This window comes from Aphidius gifuensis, linkage group LG3, assembly GCF_014905175.1.
Source record: "Aphidius gifuensis isolate YNYX2018 linkage group LG3, ASM1490517v1, whole genome shotgun sequence".
Lineage (NCBI taxonomy): Eukaryota > Metazoa > Arthropoda > Insecta > Hymenoptera > Braconidae > Aphidius > Aphidius gifuensis.
The window spans coordinates 5031576-5057313 of record NC_057790.1 but is presented as its reverse complement, the minus strand read 5'-3'; the positions used below and the strand labels follow the sequence as shown (position 1 = coordinate 5057313).

Sequence of the window (25738 nt, the reverse complement as noted above, 5' to 3'; positions counted from 1 at the left end):
TTTATAATTACTTTTATAAATTAATTATCGCATTAATTTTTCATTAATTAATTCTTTTGAATTTTCGGTTGCAAAAAGAGTTGAAGTGTAATAGAGTGTGTGTGCATGTTTCTCTTGCCCAACAATCCTCACACACATACTCATCTATAGTAGTGTGACATATTTTTTTATTTATATTTTTTTTAAACGTGTTTATTATTGACAATCTCGTGAATAATAATAAAAACAAATTTTTTGATATTTTAAAATTTTTTTAATATACATATTTAGCTTTTATTTATATATAAATGCGATTAATATTATTATTATTTTTATTTTTAATTTAATTCGTTTTTAGAGTACATGTATGTATTATTATATTTTATGAAATTATCATGTCTATATTAAATTGCTGTTTATATTAACAGTGTTATATTTCAATGGTATATAAGAGGAATTAGTTGGAGCACCTCTAGACATTTACCACCTGGGTGCACATGAATTGGTGTCCAGGTGTGTTTTATCTATTGTCATAGCAAGCTTTTGGTATAGTGGCCAAACTGTAATTCCATTTTCTCATATATATATAACAGTATAAAGTTTTAAACTTTACATATATGTTGATAGATAGAATATAGTTATATACATTATATATTTTCAAGCAAAACCAAGTTCAACAGTATTTGACAATTTGTCTGAAAACTGAATTGTTACGTATCCTGTAAGCACCCATATTTCACATGAGCCCCCTGATAATAGTATCATTGAATATTTTAATGTATTGTGATACTTTTTATCATGCAATAAAATAAATTATTTTGTGTATGTGGTTTTGCAAAACATAATGTATTATTATTATGTTGAATATTTTAATTTATCAATATACAATACCCTGGACTTGGAGTATATTTTTAACTCAAAGAAAATTGTTATTACTGTTCATGTATCAAAAGGGATAACATTTATAATATTAATATATTATTTAATCGTTTTAAAAACAACTACATTGTGTTCTTGCATACATGTATTTAATGTTATACACATGGTACTTGAATTAGTCCACCACCCAGTAATTTACCACATGACTTGAACTGGTCTTTCGTAATATGACATTACCATATTGTAATTACACTCTCTTGATTATCCAATGATTTATAGATTAAATAATTCTAGCCACATTGTGATTAAATTTTAATTTACTAAAAAATTTTATTCATAATAATACTACATTGTATTAAATAGAGATTAATTATACACATAATGGAAAAATTTTTAATTTCAATATAAAAAAGTATAGATAAAAATTTTCATTTTAATATTCAAAATGTCAGGTTTGTACTAAAGATTAATTATTTAATGAGAAAATAAATCATAAAAATTTGATATTTCGCGTAATTTTTTTTTAAAATTTTATATGTAGATTCATTTTGTCGAGTGTTTATTAAGTAAATTCTCATACAGTAAATACGTAGAATAATAAAATATATTTTATTACTTCAATGATATACGTGAGTTTGTAATTAATAAAAAATTAAATAAATACACAGCATTAATTCCTGATGGGATGGTTTTATGCACACAATGTATTTTTATGTTTTTTCAAAAATAATTAAATGCGAAAAATTTTATATAAATATATATAAATTAAATAAGATAAATAATTATCTTTTTATAAAAATTTTTGTTAGTCATCATCTTGTAAATATTAAAACTCATAATACCATTATAAGCGTCTCTCACATGTACAGTGTAGTGTAATATCAACATGTAACTTGCTAAAGTAACTCTGAATATTAAACGGTTCAGTGAGAACAATTATATACAACTACAATCAAAGCATGAAATTTCCTAGTCATTAACGTAAACACAGTATGCAATTCTACCAAAACATAATTCCGATAATATTATCGATATTCCCAAAGCCAGTAGTTTGCTAAATAAAAATAATTTAATTATTATTTCTTTAAATTATTATTATTATCAACATTTTTATTTTTTCTATTTTTAATTCAACTACTTTTACGTGAGTAAACTGTTGAATACTTATTTAAAATTAAAAGTTAAAACTACTAAAATGTGTAGAGTTAAAAAAACAAAAAATAGCCAAGTTGCAACAGCTTGTGCCTGGAAAAATAACTCGGAAACAGATAATGAATAAGATACCATTAAAGACAGTATGGTACCACAGTGAGCAAAAAGGTGGTAGTAGCTTGGTTTAAGTGAATAATAAAAATTACAGCATGTAAAATATAATTCCTGGAAAGTTTCGATCTTTTTTTTTTTAATTTGTATTTTCCATCACCATTTTCGCATCGTATATCGAGTTTATTCAATGAATTTGCTGCTCACAAAATGTCACAAATAAATTGAATATTTAATACTAATCAAACACAGATTTGTATATTGAATTTGAAAATTAATCAAACGAGATAAAATCGCTCATATCAACACTTTGCTACATAATAAAAATATACATACAATTCGTCTTACTGTTTTGTTAAATTTTTTTTTTTTTTTGTTCATTTTCTTTTACATATTGACTATTTTAAAATGTAATAAATATTAAAATAATTTATTTAAATTGTCATTTTATATTTACATAAAGTTATAAATTATTTTATTTAATTTTTCATTGAAATTTCAGTTAACTAATTAACTAATTGAATTTGATAATTATTTCAAGTGAAAATTATATTATGCAATTTCATTAAATTAGCAATATTCAGTTGTTGATTAAATTGTAAAAGCTGAAAAATAATAAATAAATAATTACAGGTAAATTTAAAACGTGTCTTTTCCTAGTCACCCAGGAGGTAAGACACTTGACTCGTTTTTTTTATCAAGTGGTTTCTCCAGTAGACCTATTCCACTTTTCGCGCGCGTTTTCTAGCTGCAGCTAGAATTGTTTCGATCGGATTTTTAAATTTTTCGATTGCGCTCAAAGCAGCAAGTACGGACGCACGCGGGTTTAAAAAATAAATATATAAACATCACTATATACCCGCGCTCATAGCAGCAGGTATATTTTTTATTATTTAATGTGATAGGACATTTCTAGGCTAATTTCACTATGCCACTATCACTTGTTGTGATAGGACATTTCTATGCCTACTATTTCACTATGTCACTATCACTTATCACTATTTCACTTTATAAAATCTTGAAATCCAGCAAATATTAAATATCTTGAAAATTATAAAAATCTGAAACAAAAAAATGCTGAAATTATACAAATCCTGAAACAAAAAAACTCTGAAAATATTAAAAAACATAATATTAAAATCCTGAATAACTCGAACTCCTGAAATCATAAAAAAGCTGAAACATATAAAAACCTGAAACAGAAAAAATCCTGAAACATACTTGAAAATTTGATTATTGTTTTTGGAAAAGTGCATTTAATATCAAAAATATCTTAAACATAAACATACATCGCGAATGGAAAATAGGGTGAAAATTTATCTATTATAAATTATCACGATAGATAATAATGTTCTAACCACCCTTGTCTACTCTGTTTGAGATAGACAAGGTCGATTCATTTTGACTTTTACACTACGACTATTTAATTTGGCATTTAAATTGAATGTAAATTATTGTAAAAATCAGTCAAAATAAATCTATACATAAAATAATAATTTGGAACGACAAGAAGTTTCAAAAAATATAGCAACAATTTTTTGAAACTTCAAGGATATTGAAGCACTTTTCCGGGATAGGTTAAAAATTACAACTAGTCAATTTTGATCTAGAGGAACTTACCTTTTGCGAGTAAACAGCCATGAAGAAGTTGTCCAGGTAGTCTCCAATAATCCAATTAAAATCCATTATATTTCCTTTAGCAAATCCATGAAGAAGTTGTCCAGGTTCTCTCCAATAATCCACATAAATTCCGTTCCATCCTCTCAGCAGAGCCATGTAGAAATTGTCAAGGTAGTCTCCAATAATCCATTTAAATAATAATCCCAAAACAGCAACAGGCATTTTTAACACTTATACACTTTTTACACTTATTTCACTTTTATTATATCACTTAATTTTTTTTATATATTTCTTTTTTAATAATAATCACTAGCATTTGCACAAACACTTTCACTTTTTTTTTTTTTATGACCATACGAGACGATCGGCACGTGGTCATTTCAAACTAAACGTAACCAACAAAAAAATTCTAAACGATATACACTCCGCGAAAACTAAGACGATCCGACGAAATTCTACGAAAATATTCTATTATTTTACACTTGTACTTTTTTTTTTTTTTTAACCAAACAACCACGAGGTACTTTTTTACTAACCACGAATTTAATGGACGGAAAATGTTTAAATGATGTTAAGCCGATGAAACCGAAAGACAAACTGACTGGAAATCGTCTAGGACTGCGACTTATATATCCTAGACTGTCCTAGACGAGGACTAGAGGTCGCTTTTTCTATGATTCACTGCCTAGTTTCGCCCTCTGCAGATCAGCCATTGGCTAACGCCAGGCAAAAATTTTTGAAACACCTTTCGCGCCAGGTGAAAAAGAAAATTTCACGTGGATGCCATGCTCACGAACCTAAAAAAAAACACGTGCAAAAAAAAATTTCGAATATATTTGTGTGAATTTTAATAATTTGTAAGAGAAAAAAAATATATAAATGTGTATACCGATTATTTTAAAATTAATTAGAATAATTTGCGAATTAAGATTTTGACTGATGAACTTTTCTCGCTGTTGCTTTTCACTGATGACTTGGAAATTTTACAGAACAAATATTTCGACATATCGTATTTAAAATTAAGTAAAAAAAACAAATTAGACTAATCAGTTTTTTTTTTATAAATTTGTTGAATCGACAATCGAAAAATAAAAATGATCAATTAAACACTTGCATCTTTCACGAGGTAGTGGCATTTTAAAATTTGGTTAGAATTATTTTAAATTGCCACGTGTAGATTACCTCGTAAAATTTTATTATAAAAAAAAATGTGCAAGTGTTTAATTGATCATTTTTATTTTTCGATTGTCGATTCAACAAATTTATAAAATAAAAACTGATTAGTTTATTTTTTTTTTTTACTTAATTTTAAATACTATATGTCGAAATTTTTCTGTGAAATTTACAAGTCACCAGTGAAAAGCAACAGCAAGAAAAGTTCATCAGTCAAAATTTTAATTTGCAAATTATTTTAATTAATTTTAAAATAATCGGTATACCCATTTATATATTTTTTTTCTTTTACAAATTATTAAAATTCACACAAATATATTCGAAATTTTTTTTGCACGTGTTTTTTTTTAGGTTCGAGAGCATGGCAAATTTTCTTCTTCACCTGGATGTCGACACGTTATGCTGCGCGAAACGTGTTTCGAAAAATATTGCCCGGCGTCGGACAGCGTGATGTACAAGTAAATTTATATTTTAAAATTAATTATAATAATTTGCAAATTATGATTTCGACCGATGAGATTTTTTTTTTTATTACAAAATTCCACGTGTTATTTTAAAATTATTCTAATTAAACTATTAAATTATTTTACGTGACGAAAAAATTTTGAATGCTCTTCGGAAGATAACAAAATTTTTTTCGGTAAAATCAAGAAAGTTAATTGTAAAAGCAGCACAGGATGACTATTAAGCACTAGATAAATTAGCAACGAAGGTACCCGGTGAAAATTCGTCCCCGTCATTTCTTCGATTTTTTCCCTGATATTTTTCCATTTTTCTCCACTATTTCTCCGTTTTTTTGAATAGTAATTAATGTACGCACTCGCCAATCAATACAAGAAAAATTAATGTATGTGTATTTATAACACCAACAGCCTAATAATTTTAGTTTGATTGATAAATGTAAGTTTAGTGTATAGAAAATTATGAAAAAAATTCAACATTATCTTTATCCATTCTTCGACCACCTCCTGTAGTCCTGTAATAATTTTCATATCGGCCCTTTATCTAACTTAAAAAAATTATTTTCCAAAAATTTCTCAGTAAAAACGAGTTTATGTCCAAACCTACCTCAATCTATCCTTACCGATCGCGTAGAAAATTATAGAAAAAATCCAACATTATCTTTATTCATTCTTCAACCACCTCCCGTAATAATAGGTATTTTTTTTTTTTCTAATTCAATTAAAGAAAAACATTATTAATGACTTCCCTATTAAATATACAAGTTATTCAAAAGGAAAAAAAAAACATTAAGCAGTTGTACTTACTTTTTATGGGCAACGAGATAAGAAATTTAAAAGACTTTAATATATTGTTGAAAAACTAAGCATTGTATACCATTGGGACTTTTTTCACCCACTTTTCTTCATCATAGATAAATAAAAGTAAAACTTTTATTTAGTTTAACAATCATATAGTGAAGATTGTTTTCGCTTTGAAAAACCTTCCATATATAGGAAAAGTTAAATGAAATACGTTTCTCAGTAAACAGTAAGTCCCAATGTAATTATATATATTATATACAATGAAAAATTGATAAATTAAATTATATGAGTTATTTCAATTTTCAACGTAAAGTGTCAGATTATAATGAAATATAATATTTTTCATTTTTTAAATTAAATTATATATTAGTTTAAAAATAAATGGAAAAAAAAGTTTAGTTGATTAATTAGTTTACGAGCGGAAGCAAGAGGTGTTCGACAGGGATTTTAGAAGTAAGCTCGTAACAAATGGTACATTGAACAAAGTATACCACAGTCTGTAATTATCGAACATTTCTTCAATAAAATTGTGAACGTGTAAACAACTAAACTACTATACTATACCACCCTGAGGCTATATATCGACTCATTTGACCTCTTGCTCGTAAACATCCAAACATTTTCTATTATTCTATTATATATATTTATTTTTTTATTTCACAACTTATTTTTTATTTATCTTTTTATCTTTTTAATTATATTTTTCTTATATTTTATTTTTTATATTCTTCTTTACATATTGTTATTATTGAAATTAGTGTTTATTTTAAATTTTTATTTTTCATCACACATAATTATATTTCAAAAACAGTGCTATCTGTTGGAAAAACCCAAAACACTCTTGTTTGTACATATATATATATTTATTTGATATTTTTTTTTATATCATATTTTTTATTTTTTACTCTCACGATGGATTCACACCGTACAATATGTAGAATGCATTTGACATAAATATTTTTTTTTATTTGTATTTTTTTACTATTGTTATCATTATACAAAAGTGTCGGCGAAAATACAAAACGAGTTATCTCACTATGGGGTTTGGCAATGCCAACGACTGCACACCAAATTTTTTTGATAAATGTCTATCTAAAAATTTTTGTTATAACCGGAAATGCGGCAGGAGGTTTTCATACTTCTGAAAGAATAAAAATTTCAATATTTTATTTTATATAAAAATTGGTATAATATATCTTGAAATACGTTATTTGTCTTATTATTATTATAAATAATAGTTTGAATTATTTTCGTTTATTTATACACTATTAATTATCGTTAATTATTTTATATTTGATTTTTTTCATTTTACATTATTATGGTTGAAAAACATGATCGTAATTTTGTGCTATATAATATTACTGTTGGAAATGCCTTTGGGAATACTGGTGAAATTGAAACAACTGTAGTATTTTACAGCATTTCGAAGTAGATAGATGTTTTTCATGAAAGAGCGAGCATAGGGTGGATCCATGAAACATGTTAGACAAGGACTAAAATGGATTTCTCTATTGGGGCATCGCATCACGTGAAAATCGCTTGAACAGACAATCACACATACATAGATAGACACCGTGTAAAATGGGTACAGAAAGGTTGATGGAAAAAAATAAGAAAAAAAAAAAAACATGAAAAGAAAATAAAAGATATGGCGAGGAATTACTATCATTGTAAATGTTGAGCTTGCGGTCTTACTCATATACGAGAACCTGTAAAAAATAAAATAATAATAATAAAAAAGGTATAATAAATAAAAAAAAAAAAAAAATCACAAGTGCTTCGATATTGCTGAAACTTGAGCGTGCTTTTTCCGGCAATAACAGTTTGAATGAAACCACAGTAGATAATCCTCACTCCACTGTAACCATGGCTGGATACACCATCACCATGAAAACCATACATAACTTCAAAACCAAAGTGAATTTTCACAGACAAATATACGAAATGTATAGTCGTATTGCTAGATTATGAAACACTTGTGTGTGTGTCTGTGTTTGTTGGTTATATAAGAGCTTTCAAATATTATATATACAGTAAAAAAAAAATAAAAAATTATACATTGTTATCGTTATTGTAATATCACGAAATTAGGTATTTTATATTTTTTTCCACATCCAGACAACTCTTTGTCGACATATTAATAACGTGTATTGCGTATAGTATAGTTGTACTGACTTTTATTTGCTTATTAAATTTAAATCCAATATCTCGTTTGTCTGTGACTATGGAAAAAATTTTTTAATATAAAAAATAATTTATTTTCCTTTGGTAAAAAAATTTACACATGCTTATATACCTATATATGTTAGTTGAATACTCAATGGCTAATCAATTGCTATAAAGACATTTTTCTTCAATTTATCTTGAAGTCTGCTCAGAAAAACAAAAAGTATGATATATTTTTTTCTTTTTTTTGTCTCACTAAAACATCCCGTGTCAGTTTTGTAACAGATAGACAAATACGATAAAATAAATGAAAGTTTGAAAGGAGAAAAATAGTAAGATAAAAATTGTAAGCAATCTCAAAAAAAAAAAAAAACGAGAAAACAGTGGATCGGATAAAGAATAAAAAAAAAAAAAAAAATTTAAGAAGAAATGATAAAAGGATTGCTCTATTGAAAATGTCATCAATAGTGAAAAGTTGATTTTATTTGTTTTCTTTCACATTTATGATTTATTATTTTTATATTTTTTGTTGAATGCAAAAAAAAAAAAATAAATAAGAGTAATATGTCAATTGTAAATTAGACAAAAAAAATGCTTTGTGTAATTTGAAATGAAAAAAAAAAAAAGAAAAAAAGCTTTATTATAGTAAGTGTTATGCCAATTGGAACCAAGTTTAAAATCGTTTCCCAATATTAACCATTGAGGTTCACTTTGATTATTAGGACTTTCCTTAATTAAAACCCATTCAATTGGCCTACCAATCGACCACAATTTTAATCGTTTTCCAACCCTTTTCCGCACTACACTTCAACAATTACATACCTATACTTTATCCACTAAAAATTTAAATCAAGTAAAACTACTCTGATTTGTTGTTGAATAAGTTTTATTACTACATGCATACAACCGCAGGGTATATTACATCCAAACTTTTTTGATGATATTAAAATAATTGAGTACCATGAAAATTCACCTTTTGATAATAATACTCATCAATTCATCATAAACACACATATCCTACACGTATTATTATTTTAAATTATTTTTAAAAACTTGATTAGACATTCTTATATTACACTACTAATGTTTTTAAATAAAACATACCTAATATTAACAAAGTTTATATATTATGATATTAAAAGATTAAAGAATAAAGATTAAATCAATAATAATTACGATTATTAATGATGTTAATGGATGTAATTTAAAGTTTCAAAGGAGAAAAAAAAACTAAGGATTAAATGTATTTAAGTTTGGTTAGATTGCCTGCTGAGAATTCGAAATCTAAAAGCCAATTATCACTTATGTATGTATATACAATAACCCTTGAACATATATTCTAGAAACTCTAGAGATACTATATTAAATTCTGTTAATGGTGCTATATTTTATTTGTGTCAAAAAAGTTTTATTTATTAATAATTAATTTTAAAAGCTGCTTACTAGATTCGTTGAAAAGGCTTCATTTTGTGTTTTATTATTTATATAGTAAATAAATAATTTACATTATATAGTTGATTGAAAGTGGCAAAATAAAACCGGAAATTGTTTATCAATCATGCGAATAATTGAAAAACGATGCATTGATTCATCAAAAGTAAATCGAAAAATGAGTGAATTCCGCTTATTTTTCAATGGTTTTGAAAAGATTTTTAAATTTCACAATTTTTGTAGTTTTTTTTGGTCCTCAAATGAAGTGTAAATAAACCATGGTTATTTTTAAGAAGAAAAAAAAATGAAATATATAAAGGAAGTAAAGTAGACAAGTCGGAAACTGCAAGTGGAAATGAAGTGTGTATACTTACACATAGCATGTATAGTGACATATACGTTGTTGGTATTTTTAAACCGGAAATTTAGTCTCTTTCTTAGAATGCAATTGGTTTTTTTTTTTCTCCATCTACAAACAATTTTCATAGTAGAATTTTGTTTTTTTTTTTTTTTTATCTTCACAATTATATATAGACTTTATTTTTCTCACTCTTTTTGTATCTTTGGTATATTCATATTCACATTTTCCACATATACTTTTTTTCATATGTACTCTTGTATTATCAAAAAGCTCCTCCCATAAAATGTACTTTAACTTATTTATAACACCACGAAAAAAAAAAAAAAAATACATACTTGCTTTTTTCAATTTACTTATTAAAAAAAGAAATAATTTATATAATAAATTGATGGACTTTTAAAAAAAATATTTATATAAAAAGTTTTTGCTGAAATATAAGATATTTTGTGCAAAGTTTATTTTAAATTTTTTATTTTTATTCTCATAAATATACCGTAAAAAAAAAAAAAATGTTTGAACGTGTCAGAATTTGTAAAATATCTAGTGGCTTTTGTAGCTTGATATTTTTTAATTGACAGTCTAAGTGCATCTATGGATTGACATTTTTTACATAAAGCACGCTGATACCCCAGCACATCAATCTTAAATTTCAAAAAGTACTTAATTGTTATTGAAAATATATCTGATAAATATTTTAACAATAATATTTTTAAAAATATTGCTGATGATAGTTGAAATAAAAAAAGAAATATATTGAATAGTCTATTTTATGGACACGTCAGTAGATAAAATACTTCCATCTCAATATATATTTTTCTTTTCGTTTATTTTTTTTTTATTTGAATTAGTCCTTTATTTTTAAACGAATTACAGTGTAAAATTTTTAACAGACGAGTCGAAATGTTATGTCAATGGATAACGAATACAGAGGTAATAAAAGTCGTCACAAGGGTGAGATAACTCGTCGTTCACGTAAACATATCATGCATTTTATATATGTATATGTTAGTAAAAAAAACTCGTTAATACCAATTGGGTTCAACGAAATATAGAAAAGTACGATCACGTCATGACAGTCCACAGACTGTATTCAATCCATTTGAATTTTTTATCATTCGTTCTATTTTCAGACATGAACTTTTGCCCTTTTCATCTATTAATAGATACTCAGTATTTATTATTTTTTTTTTTTTTATCAAGTTAATTTGATTAAAAACTTTAAAATAATACTAGGAAGATCATTTAAAAGCTAATTAAATTTTAATATATATTTTATACCGAATAATTGATTTTTCAAAATTCGTCATTTAATAAATTCTGCTTATATATTTTTAGTAAATCAATGTTTTTAATCAATTCAGTTTTCAATAAAAAATTTTTTCATTTCCGCTCTATAGAAAAAAAAGAAAAACATTATAACCACAAAGAAAATAAATAAAAAAGTAGTACGAACTTAACTAATCAGACATAAGTAGAGGAAAGAGAAAAAAATAATAAAACTAGTACATGATCGATTGTCATAAACATCATTAAAAAAGTTGTTGTTGCTACATCAGTATCTAATGTTTTTTTTTTTTTTTGTTATTTTTTTTCTTGTTAATATTGAATAATAAATTGCAAATAAAATTAAATTCATTATTCAAAGACTCCGAGTGATATGAAAATTTTATTAATAAAGCTTTTAACTTATTATTATCCAAATAAAATTTAATTATTAATTTTGTAATTATATATTCATAAAGTATGCATAGAAAATACTAGTGAATACAGTGAATATAGATTTAAAACAATGCGATTTATGCAAACTTCATTGTTATAATTTATAAGTCACTTTTGAGATTAAATAAAAGTTTTATATATTATTTTTTTATTCATTGAAAAATACATATATGAAAAAAAAATATATACTTAATAAAATGTTTTGATGAAATTATAATTTTGATAAAATATAATATTTAATGAGTTATTTGAATAATTTTTTGTGGTTCGGTTTATTGGGAAATAAAATATAAATAATAAATATTAGATAAAAAATCATAGCAAGTATACAAAATTAAAGGTTGTTTGTGAAAGTTATACCTTTATGGATAACATTAAAATTATATGTATATCTGAGAAATGTCTGGATAAGATATTCTGAAAGTATATTAATGCAATATGCATGCGAATATAACTAGCACAAAGTTTTATGTTGCAAAAGTATATGAAGACCTTTATTAAGGTCCACAACGACAAGAGGTTTTTGTTTCTTCTGCTGTTAAGATGATATTACTTTTTAAAAATAAAAAAAAAAAACTTATGAAAAGAAAAAGATTTAAGTTTAAATCTACGCCTTGTTTCTCATTGCCAAGTGAAACAGACGTTATGATATGTATACACGCCCACTGAATCTTCAAGTTCATGATGTGAAAATGGGTCAAATTTATCCCCTTATACTCCTTTATACCCTCTGACATATATATATTCATTTAAAATATTATTATCATTTTTGCCAGAAGCAGAAAAATAATACTTCAAACGTCGAAACATTATACATTAAGTGTTTTTTTTTATTATTATGGAATGACAATAATTTATTATCAAACTCATTCGGTAAACAAAAATTTAATCTCCTCACATTTCTCGTTCATTCAATATTTTATTTATTTTTATTTATTAACATTTCTTTTCTTTTTTTTTTAACATTTTGTGGTAAACATTTGGCTCTCATACACTAAAACCAGTGCCAAGCAAAAATATTTATTATTAACTTTTCCTATTTTTCATGTAGATTAGTAGATGATGTATCAATTTTTATTTTTTCAAACATTAATACTGATTGATTGAAGAAATAAATAAAATATAAAAATTATTCTTAATACTGAGATTTTATTGATAACGAGATGACAATTTTATAACATATACTCACAGATGATTTACCATTCAGAAAGTCAAAGCGTCTTTGTATTAAACATAAATGTCAGAAGCAAAAGCTGATTGCTGTCATCAGCCGTTTGCATCATTCACGTATAGCAGTTTCTCTTCTCCTTAATCTGTTCTACAATCAATCCTTCTACCAAAGCATCATTCTATCAACAAACATATACAACTACTGACTCAAATTATACACAAATACACATACATATATATAAATATATTATACAACACTTGGTTTACAGTTTGGGTGAGTTTGACTCTCAGGAACCTGACATAGCTAACAAGCTCCACCATCAACAATCTCTGCTACGCTCATCCGCTTACTCAAACAAATCCTAATCAATTACTTTTTACTCTCTGTCTATTTTTTTTTTTATTTTATTGTTCTTTTTCTAACAACTTTCTTTTTTTATTTTTGGCTGAATGATTATACTTGATAGCATACGTGCCTCAAGGGATTTTCATTCACTGTTTTTCTTTTTCTTTCATTTATTTTCATGATCCATGAATAAATTTAAAAGTCTCATTGAATTGTCCAAGCAAAATAAATTTATTTATTGATTTTTTCAAAATAGTACTTTTAATTTTGTGTATTCCATTGAAAAATGTAAAGAAAAAAAAATTTTTTTAACTATACAAAATATCACGAAAAGAAAAAATAAATTATATTATAAAAAGTCAAATATCCATGGATCTTTCGTTTGTGTTTTTTTTTTTTTTTTTTTTTCTATCAAGTAAAAGGATTTAGATCAAAATTCAAGAATCTATCAATTCCCCATAGACATAGGATACTGTTAGTAATGCTGAATGAGGTGGATAACCACCCATCGGAACAAAGCCACGAAACGAGAAAAGAAACGTAGGGAAAGTTCTTGTAAAAGGGAAAATAAAATAAAAATAAATAATAAGAAAAAAAGAATATGTCTGTGTGTGCTGAGTTCTTTCGATTATTGGTCGCCAATTGAGGTTGGCTTTGAGGTCCCAATGCGACAACGCCCCTTGAGAATTCAATGGTCTTATTGGCTCCACTGTGGTGCGACGACAAGACGTCTTATTGATTCACAGGATAGTTACGTTTTATCTTGACAAATAGACTTGTTTTATTCAACAATTTTTTTTTTTTTTTCTTCTCAATCAATTTTTTTTATTTATAATAAACAAAATCCATGATTCATAATCATATAAATACAAATAAATATAAAAAAAAAAAAAAAACAATACTTTGTTTGTCAGCATTACCAATTCACAATTCTTTTTGAATTGAGTTTCTCATTTGTGAAATATTAGGGATGGTCTAAGAGGTTATAACTACTTAAATTATATTCTTTAACAGGGTAAAATTCGGTAGCCACTTTAAAGGCTGAATTTTTAAGGTCCAGGAATTTATTTCAAATAGATAATTTACAAATAATTGATATTTATAGTTATCACTTGAATTGCAAAAGGATCAGATGGATAAAATGAAAAATATATGTATTTCAACGTAATATTGTGTTGGTTTATTGAAGCAGCATTGTAATCCTCTGACACAAAGTAAATGAAGATTAAGATATTAAATTTTCAATTAATGAATTCTTTGTGGTATTATCTTGCAGATTTAAAGCTTTGTCTGTCGTATTAATTTTGTTATTATACTAAAAAATTTAACAGTAAAGATTTCCTTTTGTAAAATATATTTCTCATTGCAATTTTCTTTTTTGTTTTCATTTGTTGGGTAAAATTTGAATATCAATGAGATATTTAGACTGAATTTTGGATTTTTAATATGAACCATAGAAAATTCAACGCAAACTTTTTCATACCTATTTCAAAGCTATACGTGTATAGCCAAATAAAATTTAAGCAACTCACTTCAAAAACAATCCTTGAAATTTTTTGGTTCGCCAGTTTGGAGCCTCACAGTGCAAAAATTGTCTGTGACCCAGTTGAAACGATATGTAGAACATAAATTCTACCCATGCGAGTTTACCCGAATTTTACTGCCAAAATTCAACGAGTCGATTCTCAACAACATAACAAAAACAAAAAAACAAATTATATACATGTATATTGTATAAAACAAAACAAAAAAAAAAAATCATATAAAAAAAACTCGTAACGACAAACGGATGTAGCTAGATTTCACAATTCATATTTATCAAGTAGATCGTTAAAAATTCAGAAACGAGTTTGTCCTATTTTTGTATGAAAGTTTGATAATTATTTGAGGTGATGATGTTGTTTTGAATAATACTTGCTCATTGTGCCACCCATGAAATACAATTTCACATTATTAATAAATCTCTTTAATTATTAGTTGGTCAAATTTTACTAATAAAGTTAACAGTCATTTTCACCTACAAGTTTATCTATAAAACCAAATAAAAGAAAATCTATGTTATTCATAAATTGATAATGACTTTTGCATGACAATACATAGTGTAGCTATAGTTTGAAATAGTAGAACGAATTCAGTCATCCGTGAAAAGTTGAATCGGCTTTACCATAACGGACGTTGAAAGATTATTTTAATCCGGATTATGATAACTGATCTGCCTGAGTCTCTGTCATACGAAAACTCACAAGAGATATTATTTCTTTTTAAAAAAATAAATAAATAATTACATTTATTTTTCTTTTTATTGAAACAATGTTTAAATAAAAAAAATTGAATTGATTATTCTCTGTTTCTTGTAAAAATGCATGAGTTAATGTAGATAAACTTGTATACGTAGTGACTGATTATTGGAAAAGAGACAAAGGCAATTTATGTATATAACTATGAATTAGAACAACTGATGCCAGTTGGATATTGACTTGTTGGTTCGTTTGTATATTAGCAGGTATTGGTGTGGTTGTTGGTTGGTTGATACTTGTAGTCCATCGGGAGAGACTGAGACTAATCCAACTGTGTTCATGTATATTTATATATATTTATATTCTCTCTTGTGAATTGCACGAGATGTGAATAGGCATAATATTTGAAATGGAATAGCTTACGCAATTAAAGCTCGTCTTAGCCACGTGTGTTTTATATTATATACGTGAGTTAAATTCTCAAGTGAGATCTTAATTTGCCACTTGCATGAAACACAATCATTAAACTTTATATAGTATATACATAAAATTACCAATTACAAAAAAAAAATATAAATCTTTTTATTTTTATATATTTTAAACATCAAAAACATTATTATTATTTTTTTTTTTCATTTATTTTTTTTACTTTAACTAAATAATACAAAGTTGATCAAATAAAAATTTCTTGTTTATTGTAAATTGTTTGAGCTTTAAATATATCACAGTGTTTTTGAAATTCAATGATTATGTAAACGTGCAATAAACAAACTTTTCATGTAACTTTTCACATTGAAAAACAGTTGACTATAGGAAAAATTGATGAGTCATGACTCATGAGTTTTAACATGTATTATATAATATATTATTTGTATGTAATCCTAAATGTTTATATACAAGTGTATATATACATAATCATTGATATCATACATATTTATGAGAAAATAGAAATAACAAAGTGAAACGCACATATAGATGAGATAAAACGAAAAGTTGATAGAATAAACATCATAAAGAGATGCATACTGATAAAGATGTATGTGTGGTTGATATAGTATTATACCAATTAAAGTGCAAATATATGGAAATTGGGTTGGAATGTCAAGTAGCACAGTGACCGGAAAATTTAACTATAAAACCGAATACACATCATCAATTGACATGCATGATGTATTGAATTTTAAATTCAGTTTATACATATAAAACATCTACACACATATATATACATAATTTATTATTTTATTCATTGAAAATACCTATATCCGATAATTCTTTATGTATACATTATGTATATGTAAATAATTAATTTTATATTTTAAAAATTTGAAATAAAAGGAAACACTGCTAATGAGTATTTCTTTATTCTATCTCTTGATTATTTCAACAAAAAATAATACTGATTGAGATATGTATAGTAATAAATATTGAGGAAGGAAAAGAAAAAAAATAAAAAAGCAAAACTGAAAGGTCGAACTCTGTTAGAATCCCAGGGTGAGATTTATGCGTAAGCTCTATAAATACTCGAGATCGTGGTACGAATGGGAGGTTTAATGGTTTTGGGTGAAAAACCACAGGCGGTCCAAAAAAAAAAAGCTCAGAATATATATATATATATATAATATAAAAAAAAATAAAAAAGTATGAAAAAGGTTGAATAAAGTTATCGCTTTTGTTTGCTGTGAATCAAAATAAATAAGAAACATTTTCTCATTATTGTTTAACCCAACTTTTTTTTTTTTTTTTTTTTTCAACTCAATTATTAATTTTCTTTTCCTCATTTTTTACCTCATTCATATTTATTTTCAAATATTATTTTAAAAGCTTGAAAATATGTTAATTTTATAAATAAGCACAAAGAGAAGAATCAATAGATAGGAAAATTAAATTATTTTTATTTACTTCGTGAAGATAAAATATTTATGTGGTACATAGTGAATCCAAATGAATAACAATTGTCTAGATATATACTTTGAAAGTTATTACAAAACATTACAATTTTTTAAGTGAAAAAATGAAATAAATAATAGTAATTTGTAGTAGTTGGTTAGATGTGAAACGCACGTGCCGAAGAACATATAATAAAACTGCTGAACATGCAGAGTGCTTGCTTTTTGTTGCCGTTATCGAAAATCTTCTTCGTTTATTCTACAAATTTTTTTATATTTTTATTTTCATTGAAAACTATAGAGGTACGTACACTGTGCTGAATACGATGCGTATTATTTTTTGTTATATCTATATATAAAACCTCTATATGAAAACTAGAAAAATCGTACTAAACTCAACGTGAATTTACTCTGTTGGTGAATCCCCACGACAAAAGATACTGAACCGGATTTTCGTGTGGGAGTGTATGAACACTTTCAATAATAATCACAGATCCGTAACTTTTTCATTCATAAACCCCCTTGAATATTCTGTTAAAAAAAAAAAAATATGTTTTTACATGGAAAGTTTCACACGGGTTGTAGATTAAGTCAAATAATATAAAAAAACTTGAAACATGTGGTTTGGAAAAAAAAAAAATATAAAAAATCATTTAGCAAGTTGAAAAGTATCAAAGTATGATACTTGAAAAGCATAATTAATTATTAATAATGTATTTATTAAATTTTTTAAATTAATAAAATAAATAAAAGTTTTTTTTTTTCTAATATTTGAAAAATTGTTACAGGTCAAGTGGATTTTTGGACGCAAAGTGAGACTGGATGTGCTTGCAGTTTTAATTCATCGAGTAAAGAGTGTGCTTGTTGTGTGTTATCTGGTGGTTGCAGTTGTGGTATTGCCATGCCAAAAAGATGTGGACAATGTGGCCTTGAAAAATATTGCACAAACAGTGAGTCTATTATTATTATTACTTTATCTAAATTAACAAAAAAAAAAAACTATTTATTTATATATTATATTATTGACTATTTTTAAATATTTTTTGTTATTATTTCTATCATTATTTTATTCTTTCAATATTTCTACAAACTACGACTGAAAGTCAAATTTATTTTCCACTTATTCAGAGGGTTTTCTTTATTTTACTTTTACCCATTTTGCCTTGGTTGCTCTTTTTTTATATAAAATATATTTCGTGGTTTGCTCTTTGAACTTCCGGCAACCACCTGGTTGAAATTTTCTATTTTTTTTTTATTCATTTCTTTAAATTTTATTTTTTTTCATTTTATTTAAAAAAAAGTTTTTCAACACTGCAGTCAGAATCGAATGAAATATATCATTTAAAATCTATATATATTTTTTCTTCTTCTTTTTTTTACCATTTTTTTCTCAGCTTGTTGGTATATTTTTATTATATTTTATTTAACTGTTTTTATTATTCATTTTTTACCAATTTTTTTTTCTTTCCAGTAGTTTATTTTATTTTTCTTATTTTCTTGAAATTTTGCCGAAGACGATAGGTGTTATCTTGTTTTGCCGATCTCGAGAACTTTGCTGTAGATTTTAGTAGTGATGGTGAACTGGTACGTATATGCATATACAGATGAAAAGTATCAGAACCAAAACGTATATAGATGCTGAGACTTGAGCGTGAAAATTCATTGAAGTGATATCTATCTGTATATCGTTTTATCTTTGTTTAAAGTTATTCAGAAGAATCGTTGTACATGACGATTGTGAAATAAGATAAAGTTTTTCTTTTTTTCGTAAATGTGGTTGTCTGGTGGCAAAGAGCAATACAAGATCGTTGAGTCGAAAGGCATTTTAAAACTTACTATACTACATTTACTAGAATGCAGTATATAAAAGTCATTTTAAATAAAAAAAAAAAAAAACCAATACATATAAGTTTTCTTTCGACAAGTGACACACAACTTTATTTCTTTTATTATACTTATTTATTTATTTTTATTTTTTTTTCTTTACCACGATCTTCCATGTTACTTATCTAGATACTTTTATTTTCTTTTTTATTCTCATGTTTTTTTCATCTTTTTTTTTTCTGTTTTTCAGTGTGCAATATAACGTTGGACAGCAAGGAGCTACTTGCCAGATCAAATCGAGGCTTTGGACAAATAAAGTCACCATCGACAGAGGGACCCACCGAGTGCACTTACAGGTTTATTCCGGATACGGGTCAACGAGTTGAACTACAAATTTATCGTCTCGTTTCTATTGGACGACACAATGGAAAAGCGTAAGTATATATTCTTATGAATAACTTATTTTCTTTATAATTTTTCTATAAATATAAATATAGGTATATATATTAATTTATTGACGTGTTATGACAAGTAATTTTTTTATTTTTTATTTTCAACAAGTTTTTCTATTTTTTTTTAAACCGCAATTTAAAAGTTTATATATAATATGTATATAATATAGATATATATTTTCGATCTAATAAATAATGACCGCACTCTGAGGCCCTATTGTGTGCCAGTCGACACCGTATGCTCATAAAATCCAGAGTCCCTTGGTGGTAGTGACTGCATTATTTACCAGTAAAATTGAACAAATGAAAAATACGTGAAAATATAACATCACCCAAATATACTCGTAAAATTATAATCAACAAATTTAATTAGTAAAAAATTTCATTTTAAAAAATTATAATAAGAATTAGAAAAAAAAACAAAAGACTTGAAATAAATAATACATTGAAAAACTACATTGAAAAATAAATAAAATTATAAATTCATCTAAAAACAAATGTATAAGTTAAAACTCGGTAATATTCATTGTATGAATTTTGATATTTTAACTTTATATTGTTTATACGAAAATTGAGTTTACACAAAACATCAGTACAATTGTTGGATAAAAGTTTTATGAAAATTATAATTATCCAAGTAGTATAGTTGTCAAATACACTCTGACAAAATTTTACTTTCGTTATTTTCTCCATCAGTATAGGTCCTTTCATTCGTTTCTCTCAATGCCAGAAAAGTTTTTCGTAAACCGCATGTTTTTTTTTTTTTATTTACTTTCATTTTATTTTCTTTATTTATTTTATTTTTTTCTATAAAACTTTTGTGCGATCCAATCGAGGCAACTTCATGGTACAACGCTGTCGAGAGTTTGAGGACTCAATTCCTGATTAGACGAAAAAATAAAAAAATACCTTGCAAATAAAAAAAAAATATAAAAAAAACGTGAAAACAAATGAAAAAAAAAAATTTCCGATAAAAAATAAAAACATATAATCATAATAATTATAATAATAAAGATGATAAAAATAAAAAAGTAGATAAAAGTCTTGTAACATGAACTGTACAACAATAATATTGGTCATAAAATAGATATATATGACCAATATATACCAAAAAGAAAGAGAGAGAGTGATAATAGTATCTTGGAAGACGCAAAATCCCAGATAGTTGCAACTAATCGGATAACAATGTGTCATGGGATCAAATATATATAGGTGTGGCACGTGCAACGATAAAGTTTAACAGTATATACCAAACAAGCGACATGTATAATATGTATTTCTACAAGGTATATAAATACAGATATATACTTGAACAATTGACCATAACAAATTGATACCCCATGTTCCATATGCACTACGACTAATTTCATATAATATAAATTATTCCAAAACTTAATGGCTCCAAGTGATTAAGATAAATAATTATCCAGGACATTCATCACTTTGAGATAATGATACTAATGAATATAATCATTTTCATTATTAAGCAATTGACAATGACAAAATACGTGTGTTAAAAGCATTGATCATTGTATATGAAGTTTTCTTTAATATCATGGTTTTAAGTGATTAAGATAAATATATAGTCAGACATACGTCATTCGAATAGTTTTAATAAATTTTCTTATATATTATTTTAACAATTGGTAATGGCTAAAGACAAGCGTTGATATCGTTGACCGTTATCATATCTAAAATTATCATTTTCTCTTCCATTGAAAGCTCAGTGAATGATAATTTCTTCAGGTTAACTTAAATAATAGACGTAAATCAACGTAGCAAATGCTAACGAAAACCCTCTGGTACACTCCATCAGATCTTAATATATATATATGTATATGGTTATTACTTTAAACCCGTGACTCGATTATTTAACGCTTTCATAGACTCTACTCTGGCTTTTCTCACTTTGCTTGTTCAGCAAATATTCACTAGTTTTAGCTGGCAAAGACTCAAACTCACTGATGAGGTCGTTATCACTTATTAATATCATTCATATTTTTAATTTTATATATTAAATTACTAACTATGCCAAATAATTAATTATTCTTTATGTTTTTTTTTGTTTTATTATTTAATTTCTATATTAGCAGACTTGATTATATAATGAATATTTTTAGCTTAAAAAGCAATACTGAAAATATTTAATATTTTATTTTATACATCAGTTATAGTGTCTGTTACTCATTTAAAATTAAATTAGACAATTGAACTTGTCGAGGAAAATTAGATTATTTGAAAATAAGAGACATTGAAATAGAATCCTCGTGACAGTTCAAAGCACACCAAACTTGTACAGTTAATTCAATGTCGAATTTAGTGCGTTCCAAGAGACAATAGACATTGAGTCGAGATTCAACAACTACAGTCAAGTCGCGTCCAGTGAGGTTTCTCTTTATTGTGTAACAGTTGTCTAAAGAGTGAATTGTACTTGTGTACATGTATATTTGAATTTTCATCACGCAATAGATCGGCCAATTAATAAAAAAAAAAAAAAACCAAACAAACACGAATTTTTTCATTGATTGAGTGTTTGTATTTCAAATGTTTTATTTATATTTTATTTTTTAAATCTAATTTTTTATTTTATACTTTTATTTTACAGATGTGAGGGTGGATGGTTACAGCTAGAGGGTGGAGCACGTGTTTGTGGATCCAACGCACGATTCGACAGACCAGTTGTTTTATTTTCTGATAAACCTGAAGCAACTTTACGCATGCAGTAAGTCTTTTGTTATACTAATTTTTTAGTATTTAAATTTCATCATTTTATCTGTTTATATATACTTCAAAACATACTAACTATATAAACAAAAAAATAAAAATAATATTCCTCGAGAGACAGTATATAATTCAACTTTTCACATTGCCTGGGGTGTACTTGAAGAACATTTATTATTTATGTTGTCCAATTGACTTAGAAGATATAAAAAAAAAACCGTCGTAATGCATCGTTACGAGGCTCATCAAATATTTATAGTGCTAGACTCTATCTATTTATTATTATGATGATGGTGATGATGATGATGATAAAATATAAAAATATTAAATTTTTTATGTATTTTATTCATTTATTTATTTATTTTTCTTATGCTTCATTTTACTCGTTACCTGGAATAATGTGGATCAAAGGATCTTGCTTTTTATATTAACGAGAAAATTTTTTAAGATAATTAACCGATAAATTTCAAATGAGATATTACAAAAGCGGAAAGACCCAAGGCTACATTTTAGCATTGCTTTTTCATTAAATTTATTTCTTAAATTGTCAGGTATTTTATCAAAGTCATAAAAATTTTATAATAATAAAAGTCCATGAAAAAATATGATATTTTTAAAATAAAAAAATACACGTATTGTAACGAAGAAATGTTAACATGATAAAAATTTTTTTATTCTTTTTTTTTTTTTAATTTGAAATCATTTTTTTTTAAATAGAAAATTTTTATAATAGATATGTTAAAGTTTTGATTGACGGGCACTGATTGATAGTATCACAAAAAGCTTAATCACTCATAACTGTGTAGCCATGATTTTTTTTCACTGATAAATTATTTTTCGAGTTGGAATATTGAAACAAATGATTCTTTACTGTACAGAAAAAAAAAATTGGAATATTGGAAAATAATACAATGAATAATGACAATATATATTTGCTCTCAAATAATGACATGTACAAGAGAAAATAATATGTCTCAAGCATCTTTTAGCTATTTGAAAATTTTCATATACAGACTTTATAGATATTGGGGATCATGTCGTGTTTGGTGAACTAACAGAATACTCTTGATACCGTTTAACATTTGCATTTCAATTTTGTGAGAATCTCGGTGAATACAAAACGAAACAAATTCACGGAAATTCCTTAGTCATCCGATGAAAATATATATTGAAAGGACAAAGTAATTTTCACTAAAGTTGAGATAAAAAATTAATTTTTTTTTTCGATTATTTAGCTGTAGAGTCACGTTACTTTTTTCAAGATGAGTTACCCGAGATGCAAGTAAATCAGCAATAACAAACCAAGCAAAAAATGATGAAGTAAAGCTATCAGTTTCATGACTGAAAAAACATCATTATCATAATAATCTCTCTTCACGTCATGATATATATTTTAAAAATTTGATAGAAACTTTTATGATGTTTTTTTATTTTAAATAAATAATAAAACAAACTTTTTGAAATATCTTGTCACCCATTATTACTCATACCAAATTTTTATTTTATAAAACAATTTTTTTTTTAAATTTCCCATGTATCATTCGTGTTTTTTTTTTTTTTTTTGTTTTTTCTGTTAACACAAAAATTCCAAACAAAAATATAAACTATATTTTATTTGTTTTTTTTTTATTTATTTTTTTTTGTTTTGTCCTTTATATTTCAACAAACACAACGAGTGCTGAATATGCGGGTCCACTGCGATTTACGCGAGTCTGGTGTTTATATTGTTTTTTTTTTTTTTTTTTTTTTTTCGTTGGTGAAACAATTCGCTTGGCAACGTGAGGTAAATTGGGAACTAGAATATTCTTTTCGTCTAGGCTTTCCCTTTGGGAAAATGCATGACACGAGGTCGACATTATTCGACATTCACTGCATTGCGTTGGAAAATCACTTCAACAGAAATATCGGCAGACGATACACAAAAAAAAAAAAAAATATGAGAACCAGAAGGGTGAATGGTACAAAAAGAGGGAAAGGTATATAGACAAAAAGTATTGTCACCTCTTGCCGCCAAGTTTAAAAAAAAAATAATAATAATAAATTTTAAAAAAAATCCAAAAAACAAGTACATGCCAGTGCGCAGCTATAAATAAAATGAAAGAAAAGTAAAGTGAAGGGTGTGTTTTGTTCTGTTTTGTTGGATATATCATGAGAGGGATGAAGCTATAGAAAAATATAGCTTGTTCGAAAAAATAAAAAAAATATCACTGGGTTCATCATATATATTTTTATAGATGACTATATTCAGAGCATAAAACTAGCTAGGTGCTGATTGGATGGATGTGGGTCTTGATGCCACGTCTCCATTCTTTTCATCTCTGTATAGCTTTCTCTATCGTCAAATAAATATTTTCTGACCAAGGAATATTTTTTTTTTTCTTCTTTATATCATTATTATTATCCTTTTTTTGGCAGCCATTAGGAATAATTGCGGTCAATGATTCTAATCAGGCTAATATCACATGATCAGAATCGTAAGTGCGCGAGAAAAAAAATGAATTATTCCTTAGTCTAGGTATAAATGTGTATTGTCTATTATTGCTTAATGTTAAATACCAACATCAGCATAGTGAAAAAGACCGACAGTAATTTTATAGTTAAGTCGTTTCAGACTAAATAGCATTATTTGATTCTTTCGTTTTTTTTTTCTCTTTATTTTATTTCATTAGTTTTTTTTTTTTCCTTTTGTCTCTTTTATTTTCATCTCGCCACTTGTGAAAAATCGATACTCTCTCAATTGAGACTTACCCTTCTAACAATTTTTTTTTTTTTTTTCTGTCGATGGTGTATTTCCCTCTAGTATTTTTATTCCTGGAGTAGTTATGCAACTCTATGGATTTTGATTCCAGATGCTCCAATGAGAATTGGCTTGTTTTTATTTTTTTTTTTATTTTAAAAATTTATCGAAAATATCGTTGTTTCAACAATATAAGTGGTTTAAGGTTTAAATATAGGGAGGCAATTTTATAAAATGTATTTTTATAAATGAAAAAATCATTACGTTTTTTTTTTTTTACAAAACTAAAAATTATATAAATGATGCATAAAAAAATAAATCACAAACATGCTCATAAAAAAAGTGAAAAAAAAAAAAGTTTTATTTTCATAAAAATGGAAATGTTAACAGGCATATGTAAATTTTTCGGAAACTGGAACAATTGATACGTGCATTGATAAATATAAATGTTTATCATAATATAATATTCAAAAATCTGACAGCAGTTATAACAATAAAAAAAACATGAA

At 25.8% G+C, this 25738-nt stretch overlaps 1 protein-coding gene across 3 annotated transcripts in view; it reads left to right on the top strand.

Moving 5' to 3' along the window:
- LOC122851614 overlaps positions 1 to 25738 on the top strand; it is a 111976-nt gene that overhangs the window by 59303 nt on the left and 26935 nt on the right. For all 3 annotated transcript variants that reach the window (XM_044150963.1, XM_044150964.1, XM_044150965.1), the window contains 3 exons: positions 18284 to 18445; positions 19570 to 19753; positions 22377 to 22493. In XM_044150963.1, coding sequence (XP_044006898.1) covers positions 18284 to 18445; positions 19570 to 19753; positions 22377 to 22493 — 463 coding nt within the window. The remainder of the gene's footprint in view (positions 1 to 18283; positions 18446 to 19569; positions 19754 to 22376; positions 22494 to 25738) is intronic.